The sequence below is a fragment of the Felis catus genome, chromosome X (assembly GCF_018350175.1).
Source record: "Felis catus isolate Fca126 chromosome X, F.catus_Fca126_mat1.0, whole genome shotgun sequence".
Lineage (NCBI taxonomy): Eukaryota > Metazoa > Chordata > Mammalia > Carnivora > Felidae > Felis > Felis catus.
This window is the reverse complement of record NC_058386.1, coordinates 41733244-41742861: the sequence shown is the minus strand read 5'-3', so window position 1 is coordinate 41742861 and position 9618 is coordinate 41733244. Positions and strand designations below refer to the sequence as shown.

Here is a 9618-nt window from a genome sequence, read left to right as displayed (position 1 = left end):
GGGGCTCGAACTCACAAACCGTGAGACCGCGGCCTCAGCCGAAGTCGGACACTTAAGCCACTGAGCCACCCAGGTGCCCCTAGTTAGAGGTTTTAATGTGTGTGAAAATCAGAAAATGAGGCCCTGGGAGGCCATGGGATTGGTATGTGGGAGAAGCGGGCAAGGCTGTAGCTGTGTTCAAGTGTCCCTGCTAAGGAAAGATGGTGTGAAGGACCAAGGCCATGAGAGACCGTGTGTGTGTGTGTGTGTGTGTGACACTGAGAGCCTCATAGCAGTTGAGAATTGGTGACTACAGATGGCAGAGGCTGACTGAAGAAACAGGACCGTGACAGTGAACAGGTGACCGAGACAGCATCTGAGATACAGATGGTCTGAGTGTATATGAACCTCCTTGCAAGAGACCGTTAAAGGCTGTAAATCAGGACTGGGTATATTGAACGCCGCTGGAGAAGAAACGTGACACGAAGTGACTGACACAGTGTCTGAGATACCGTATGACTGCACGCGTGTGCACCTTAGCTACCATCGGCGACTGTGGCTGTGTGAGATGGATGGGGGCTCGGGTGAGAAGAGGTAGGAGAGATGGCGATTTCGTCTGTGTGTGAAAAAGTCCATGAAAGACCAGCAGGGGCTATAAATCAGTGACTATTCTGATATGTGACTAAGTGGTAGAAACATCTAAAGGCGTGACTGTGTTGTGTGCATGTGAAAAACTGGTAAGAGGACATGGTGGTGTTACTGGCCAAATGAGGGAGGCTGTAAGACGTGTGTGTGTGTGTGTGTGTGTGTGTGTGTGTGTGTGTGTGTGTGTAGCTGTTTGTAGGAGACCAGGAATCCATGACAGAGAAAATGACTCCCTGAGTGTGTGAAGGAAAGTCTGAGAGGCTGTGAGACCAAATATGTAAATGAGCCCTGCTCCTAAGACACTCTAGTAGAGACTAGAGATCCAGAACTGTGTGTAACTGTGTTTAAAAAAAAAAAAAAGGTGAGAGAAAATGACCAAGGCCAAATGAGACTGTATGAGAGACCACGGAGCAAATATGCCAGGCCTGGGAGAAAGTCACTTCCTCCACGGGTCCTGCCTCTTCTGTCCCCTGCGCTGGCTTCTCCCAGTTCTCCAAAACTTGAAACGCTGGAGTTCCCGGGGTTTTACCTGGCACAAGGTGAAGTCTCCAGGAAGTCTGGTCCAGTGCCGGCCCTTGAGACTCTACTTATCCCCTCAGCGGCGATGCCCACATTTTTACCACCAGCCCAGACTCTGTTTCATCGCACTTGTCAGAATCTCTAGAGTCTTGTTGATTTCACATATTTATTCATTCGGCGCCTGTTTATTGAGCCCTGCGGCCACAGCAGTTACCAAGCCAGGCACAAATCCCTGCCCTTTGGAGAGCAGGCATTTTAGTGAGGGTGATGGTGATGGACAAGAAAGAAACAGATAAATACATCATATCAGGCGGCAGTGCAATAATTACGTGGGACAAGAATCTCTCACTCCGTTGAAATAATAAATCTTCGGAGTCATTTTATTGCCAAACGTGGAAGAAGATGGAAGCACCAACATCCCTCTTCCACAGGGAGTCCTAGGAGTATACAGTTTAGGCACAAAAGAACTATCAATTCTATCATTATTACCAGGGCAACGGGTGATTAGATAAAACAGCCAACCAGAATCACAGGTTTCTTGGGGAGTTTGTTTCTGCAGGATTAACACCGAGAGCTGATGTTTGAGTCTTGGAATCTTAACAAGATCCCTTTGTTCAAAGCATACTTTCAAAGACAGGCTTATGTTCTCAGGAAACAGTACATCTGTAACGGATACAAATGTCAACATATCACCCATAACACAAGACCAACATCCTTGCGAAAGCTCTCTTTTAACACCTGACCCGATCAAATTCTATTACCTTGTTTTAATTTGCAGAACGGTACCTCTCCCTCCATGAATGCAGAGGAAATGACACCCGGCCTTCCTAACTTTCTTAGACTTTTTTTTAATGTTGATGTATTTTTGAGAGAGAGAGACAGCACAAGCAGGGGAGGAGCAGAGAGAGGGAGACAGAATCCAAAGCAGGCCCCAGGCTCTGAGCTGTCAGCACAGAGCCCAACGCAGGGCTCAAATTCACGAACCCTGGAGATCATGACCTGAGCCGAAGTCAGATGCTTTACTGACTGAGCCACCCAGACACCCCAGACTCTTTTTTGTTAATTAAAGAACTTCCTGTTCTTAAAGTGGGCTCTGGAGTTTCACTCATCAGGGCTTATGAGAAAAAAGAAAAGAGCAGGTCCGTGGAGCTCAGTTTTACCTGCATCAACAAGGGGCTGAAGAGGACTTAATTATTAACAGTAAAAGAAGGAGCATGCAGAATTGTTTTTATAGATGAGACCTACAAAGAAAGAGGTTTCGGTGACTAGAATGGTTCTTAAAGTGTAGTCCCCAGACCAGCAGCATCAGTGTCACCTGGGAGCCTGGTAGAAATGCACATTCTTTTTGTTTTAATGTTTATTTATTTTGAGAGAGAGAGTGAGCAGGGGAGGGGCAAAGAAAGAGAGAGAGAATCCCAAGTAGACTCTGCACTGACAGTGCAAAGCCCAATACGGGGCTCAATCTCACAAATCATGAGATCATGACATGAGCTGAAATCAAGAATCGGATGTTTGAGCCACCCAGGCATCCCTAGAAATCTATATTCTTTTTTAAACCTTTTTTAAGTTTATTTATTTATTTTGAGAGAGACAGAAGGGAGAGAGAATTCCAAGCAGGCTCTGCGCTATCAGTGTGGAGCCCAATGTGGGGCTTGAGCTCACGAACCACAAGATCATGACCTGAGCCAAAGTCGGATGCTTAACTGACTGAGCCACCCAGGCACCCCTAGAAATGTACATTCTTGAGTCCTACCCCACACCTACAGAATCAGAAACAGGTGGGGCCCAGCAATCTGTGATTCAACAGATCTTCCAGATAATTCTGATGCACACTAAGGTCTGAGAGCCCCTGGGCTACAGAGTGACAGGAGTGCCATACAAAAGGGTAGCTAGAGAAAGCCTCTGTGAGGGAGATGACCTTTTTTGTTTGTCTCCTCTTTTAGAGCGTAAGCCCCTAGAGGGCCAGGATTTGGGGCCATCTTATGCTCTGCTCCATCGAGTACCAAGAACAGCATCTGACCCCCAATAGATGCTCAATACTCGTTGAGTGAATGTATTTAACAAGCAGCACCTACTGTATGCCAGGCACTGTTCTAAGGACTTTTAAGAATCTGAAAGTCCCAGTCTTTGCAACAAACTCCGTGATACAGGCTCAGGGCGGGGCTTGTTACCCACCCCAGTTACTCGATGGGTCGTGGTCAAGCTCGGTCCTTCCCAACCACCCCCTCCCCAGGCCCCAGCTGCCCCCACCTGGGACAGTGGATAGTCCCACTTCACTCCCACACCCTTTTTCCCATACTTTCACTTCCCCTTCTCACTTCCCTGTGCTGACCGCCCTTCCCCATGCTGACCACAGGGAACCTCACTTTCAGGAAAGAGGAGGATGAAGCAATTACCTCGATCCAATGAGGAGGGACACACTGAGCACCCTACACTCATTTCCCGTCGTCCAACCCCCACTTGAGGTTGACACTATCGTTGTGGTACAGACTGCTTTTTACCGTCGGAGAAACTGAGGCTCGGAGAGGTTCAAGTGACTTACCCAAGGTCACCCAGATAGCAAGTGTATGCTCCATTTCCTCTCAGTAAGGATGTGACCAGGGAGCACTGACTGAGTACTCAAGGGTTGCTGGGCAGGGTGCGGGTGCCGGGGATACAGTGAGGAGCAAAACCGGACCAAGAGTGAGGCAGGAAGTAGGGAGGGGAGAGCAGAGCAGGAGGCCTCCAGGGGAAGAGGTGACAGGAAAGAGGTTGAAGCTTTGGGGACCCTGCACGACACTCTCCCCTCCCCCCCAACTGCCCTCCCCCTCCCAGTTCCTCCTGGCCCGGTTCCTCTTTCCCACTGATTCCAGAGCCGGGTCAGCCCATACAAAGCCAGGCCTCCTCTCTGGCGGAGGGCAGAGCTGCTGGGGTGCAGTGCTCAACATGCCCGCCCGAGCACAGGCCCCTCGGTTGCTACCACTGCTGCCGCTGCTGCTGCTGCTCGCCCTGCTGCCAGCCACAGGTGAGTGGGTGAGGGCGAGGGCGCCCTGGGGTGCCGGGACCCATGACAGCCCTGACTGTGCCCCCCCCAACCCTGTTCCAGGCTCAGACCCCGTATTGTGCTTTACCCAGTATGAGGAAGCCACAGGCAAGTGCACGGGCCTCCTGGGGGGAGGTGTCAGTGTGAATGATTGCTGCCTCAACCCTGCCTACGCCTTCCAGAAGCCTGGCAGCAAGCTGTGCCAAGCATGCAGGTGAGGGGGCACGGGGGTTGCAGGAGAGGCCACCCACAACTGGGGCCTTTGCTCCTCTGGGATTTCCAAGGGCGACTCCAAGGCCCTGATCAGGACCACAGCCCAGAGGTTCTCAGCCTCTGTTGACATTTGGGGCCGGAACATTCTTTGTTGTAGGGAGCTGACCTGTGCATTGCAAAACCTGTACTCTGGAGCCTCCCTGTCCTCCCACTTGATGCCAGTAGCAACTCCCCCAGCTAATCGCGACAACCAAACTGTCTCCAGACATTGCCAATTGTCCCCCCACCCGGGGGGCAAAACCACCCCGGGTTGAGAACCACTGCCAAAGCTTGGGTATTGAGCACTTCCTGCATACTGGAAGCATCGTGGGTGGAGTACAGCTCAGGTATTCTGAAGGTAGCTCACATCCCCTAATTGTGATTTCAGCTCATACTGCGTGCTTACTGTATACAGACATGTCGTGGGGGTGGGAGAGTTTGGGGAATTGTGAGGGCAGCTCCAGGCTCCTGAGTAGCCCCTAGTTATGATGACACTTCACGTTGTTCGTTGAGTACTCCCAGCACACTGGATGCATTGCAGAGGTCATGGGTAGCTGGAGGATTTCTGAGGGTGTCTCTAGTCTCCCAATCATGATGCCAGCCTACATGTATTGAACCCTTACTGTATGCCAAACATGTTTTCTAACAGTTTACTGTATATCCTAGATACACCCTATGGAAGGGGAGCTTGGGGAGTTTTGAAGGCAGCTCTGGGCCCCTAGTCGTGTCAACAGTTCACATCAGTTTAGTATTATGCTGTGCAGGGAGTTGGGGATAGATCTGGGGTGTTTCTGACCAGGTCTCTAAGCTCACTGGGTTGATAGCTCCTGTTTATGAAGCACTTCCTGTTTACCAGCTATCATGTACGGTGGTGGCCTGGCAGGTTTCTGACAGCAGGTCTGGGCCCCTAGTCCTTATATTTGCTTACTGCATGCCTGGCACTATCCTTGAGGGACCTCAAAGGGTTCCAGGTCCCCGATCGTGAACGTCAATGATATCGTTAAGTGCTTACTGCGTGCCCTCCTCTTCCCATTTAATCCCTGACATCCCTAAAGAGGTAGGTACTCTGACCAATCCATTCCACATACACTCAGCCCGCGCCCCCGCCCTGTGCCTGCCCACACTCTGTAGTCCAGTACATCATCCTTGCCAGCTCCAGCCAGGATGAGACATATGTGCTCCTCTCTGCAGGCCTCCACGTTGGTCGCCGTGGTCTGCGTGGGGCCCCTGCTCGGTGACCTGCACTAAGGGATCCCAGTTACGGCACCGGCGCTGCATAGGCTGGGATGGGCAGTGCTCTGAGAACGTCGAGCCTGGGACCCTCGAGTGGGAGCTGCAGGCCTGTGAGGACCACCCGTGCTGTCCTGGTGAGGAGGATCCCCAAGGCAGACGACCCTGGGAACAATCAGGGCAGAGGCCCTAAGGGCAGGACTGTGCCTGATGTGTGTGAGGCACTAAGGAACAGGCCGGTGTGGCTGGAGGAGAGTTGTGGGAGGCGACATCAAAGGGGAACTGATCCTTGTGGGCTAGGATATTTATTCTGTGGTCGTGGGCAGACGGGGAACGTGAGTGGACTTGGCTTGTGACATCCCTCTCACTGTCAGGAGGAGGGCAGATTGTATGTGGTGAGGGCTGAAGCAGAGGGGACCGGTGTGAAGGCTACTGCAAGAGTCCGGAGGAGCAATGATGTTGCACCAAGTGTGGCAGAGGATGTGGGGCACGTGAGGAAGCGAGGCTCCCCGCATGATGCCCCCATTTCCATCCTGTCCCCCTCCCTTCTATCCCACAGAGATGGGTGGCTGGTCCAACTGGGGTCCCTGGACGGCTTGCTCTGTCACCTGTTCCAAAGGGACCCGGACCCGTCAGCGAACATGTGATCACCCCACCCCCAAGTGTGGGGGCCACTGCCCAGGAAAGCCACAGGAGTCAGAACCCTGCGACACCCAGAAGGTCTGCCCCAGTGAGTGAAGGCAACCACAGGGCACTGATGCAGGCACCTGGGGTGGGTCTGGGGGTTCCAGCAGGGAACTGCCAGGGCTGGAGGACTTCAGCACGCATGACCACACTTAGCATCCCCCCGCCCTGTCCCGCCACAGTACACGGGGCCTGGGCTGCCTGGGGTCCCTGGGGCCCCTGCTCGGGTTCCTGCCACGGTGGACCCAGCAAACCTGTGGAGATACGAAGCCGCACGTGTTCTGCACCTAAGCCGTCCAAGGAGCCTCCTGGAAATCCCTGCCCGGGGCCAGACAGTGAACAGCACACCTGCTCCGGCCTGCCACCCTGCCCAGGTACACAGGGATGAGGCCTCTGACACTCTGTTCTTGACTCGGGCACAGACGCTCTGCCATTTCAGGGGATAGAGATCCTAGGCCACGTGACCATGGAGCTCTTCACTGGGGCTTCGTTCGTCTGCCTCGAGGGTCTAGGGGCTGAGGGGAAGATTGAGGTGGACTTTCTTCTCACTTCATCCCCCACCCCAACAGTGGCTGGTGGCTGGGGACCATGGAGCCCTATAAGCCCCTGCCCTGTGACCTGTGGCCTGGGCCAGATCCTGGAACGACGGACATGTGATCACCCTAAGCCCCAGCATGGGGGCCCCTTCTGTGCTGGTGATGACGTCCGGACCTTAATCTGCAACACGGCTGAGCCCTGCCCAGGTCAGTACCTCAAGATGTATTGTCGCCATGCCTTAGCCCTCACCCATCTCTGCTGCCCAGTTCCTGGTACTAATGCCTTGCTCCTGCCTCTGACTCCCCCATTCCTGGCCCTGGTGCCTCAGTCCCACCCCTGATCCCCCATCCACACATCTGCTCACCCCCGCTCCTTCCCCCAGTCTTCATTCCTTCCTCTGGATCCCCTCACTGGCCCCCTTCTCTGGTTGCCCCTGTCTCTGCAGTGAACGGAGAGTGGGGGCCCTGGGGGCAGTGGAGCCCCTGCTCCCGTCGGAACATAAAAACTATCAGCTGTGAGGCGATCCCCGGCCAGCAGACACGCTCTCGGAGCTGCAAGGGCCGCAAGTTTGACGGGCAGCGGTGCATCGGGGAACAACAAGACATCCGTCACTGCTATAACATCCAGCGCTGCCCCTGTGAGTGCCCCTGCGGAGGAGCCTGTGAGGCTGGGGCCGCCCATGCAGTGAAGGGGGCGGTTCTGACTCTACCGTGGACCCCATGTCCCTGCCACCTCTCTCTCTCTCTCTCTCTCATTCCCCACCCCACTGAGACCTCTCATTCTGACTCCTTGCAGGGAAAGGCTCATGGTCGGAGTGGAGTAGCTGGGGGCTGTGCATGCCCCCGTGTAAACCCAACCCTGTACAAACCCGCCAGCGCCTCTGCACGGCCCCGCTCCCCAAGTTCCCGTAAGTGAGGGGGTACAGTGTGCCCAGGAGGGGGCGGGAGAGTCTGCTCAGCTCCCTGCAACCAGGGCGTCCACTCCTGGGTCTAAGGTGCCTGCCCTGACAATTGCCACCTCTCACCTGCAGGAAGAGGAGAGAAACTAAGGAAGCAGCTGAGAAAGAGAATACTGAGGGGAGAATTGGTAGCCTCTGTGCCCTCTGAGCCTCTCATTCAGTCACTCAGCCATTCCCCCATCCCCCCAGTCCTTCCTGCGACCGTGTGCTCTCACTCTCTCGGTTACCCATGCTTCCATTTGCTCCTTCTGTCACTCAAGCCTTCATTCACTTATTCATTCCTTCAGCCACCCACATCTCACTCAACGTCTCACTGCCCCAAGGCACTTGAAGGCCTTTTTGGCAACAATCATAGGCCCACAGAACCCAGGTCCCTTGGGTCCCCCAAAGGATCCAGGTCAGCAGAGCCCTGACAGAAGGCAAATGTGGAACAGTTGGGGCATGGATAAGGGGCTGCCATCTTGACCCAGGCCCAGGAAGCTTATCGGGTCTCCCCTGGCAGGAGGGGCATTCCCAGTCTCATTACTGTGTGAGCAGAGTCCTGGACATAGGTGACCAGCCGCCCAAAGTGTTTCCTGGTGGCCCAGGTGTTGGAGAGGGTTAAAACGCCCACTCATCCCTTCTGTATTTCCAGATACACCAAGCCACTAGATTGAGTGGGCCATTCTCAACTCATGGAAGGCCTGCCATCTGGGAACTGGTCTCTGGCTCTGGGGTTTCTAGGGGATCTTGAAAATGAGTTACAGGTGTTGAGTGGAGGCAGAAAGCACTTGACAGAGTGGGGAAACGAATGGATTTGAATGAGGGGACTGGAGTGAGAGCAGATGAATGGAGTGCTTGCCTTGTGGGAGGAATAAGCCAGGCAAAGACCATTCTGGACGTGGGACTAAGTCCGGATGAAATGGAAGAGAGAGAGGTTGGCTTGGGGCAGGCATGTGGGCCCAAAAACAAGGTCTCGAATACCAGGGCAAGGCATCTGGCGTCTTTTCCAGTGGGCAATAGAGAGAGATGTAAAGGATTTGGAAGGTAGGAGAGGGTAACTCTTGTCAATAAGTAACAATTACCAGCATTTATTGAGCACTTACTGTGTACCAGACAGTACTCTGAGCATTTTATCTAAATTAACTCAGTTATCCTCACTCAGCCCAGTAAGGTGGGTATTATCATTATGCCAATTATTCCCATGTTTCAGATGAGCAGAGGGAAGATACAGAAATTGCCCGATATCTCATAGCCAGAAAATAGTGTTGGGCACTCAGTAGGCACAGTAGGCACTCAATAAGAATTTGTTGAATGCATTCTTGCCTTCCTTGAGCTTCTCCCCTCCATTCCCCTCTAATGCCCCAGGCCCACCATTACCGTGGTCGAAGGTCAGGGTGAGAAGAACGTGACCTTCTGGGGGAAGCCATCAACACTGTGCGAGATGCTGCAGGGGCAGAAGGCGGTGGTGGAGGAGAAACGGCCCTGTCTACACGTGCCTGAATGCATAGACCCTGAGGATGAGAAGCTCTAACACCTCTCTCTCCCACTCTGACCCCCGGACCTCCCAAACTTCAATAAACGGATCTCTTTCCCAGGAGGGGGGCAATACCATCTTCTAAGCCAAAGGGCACAGCACGGGCAGAGTAGCAGCGGCTTGTTGTGGAAAACAGTATTTTCCGCTCTGGCCATAGTTTGGCAGGAGCGAAGGCGAGTATCGGTCCCTTCGTGGCCGTCTTGATCCCAGCGTCCGCGCACCCCCCCCCCCCTCCCGCCTTCTGCAGCGCCCTTGGCCAGTACAGCACGTTCCTCT

At 53.7% G+C, this 9618-nt stretch overlaps 1 protein-coding gene across 1 annotated transcript; it reads left to right on the top strand.

Moving 5' to 3' along the window:
• The first annotated feature begins 3985 nt into the window (after positions 1-3985).
• On the top strand, positions 3986-9405 carry CFP (complement factor properdin). Its single transcript, XM_006943679.5, has 9 exons — positions 3986-4147; positions 4229-4379; positions 5609-5784; positions 6207-6377; positions 6514-6705; positions 6901-7074; positions 7314-7505; positions 7664-7775; positions 9174-9405. The coding sequence occupies exons 1-9, from the start codon at positions 4069-4071 to the stop codon at positions 9337-9339; spliced, it is 1413 nt and encodes a 470-aa protein (XP_006943741.4). The 5' UTR covers positions 3986-4068; the 3' UTR covers positions 9340-9405.
• The last annotated feature ends 213 nt before the right edge of the window (positions 9406-9618 follow it).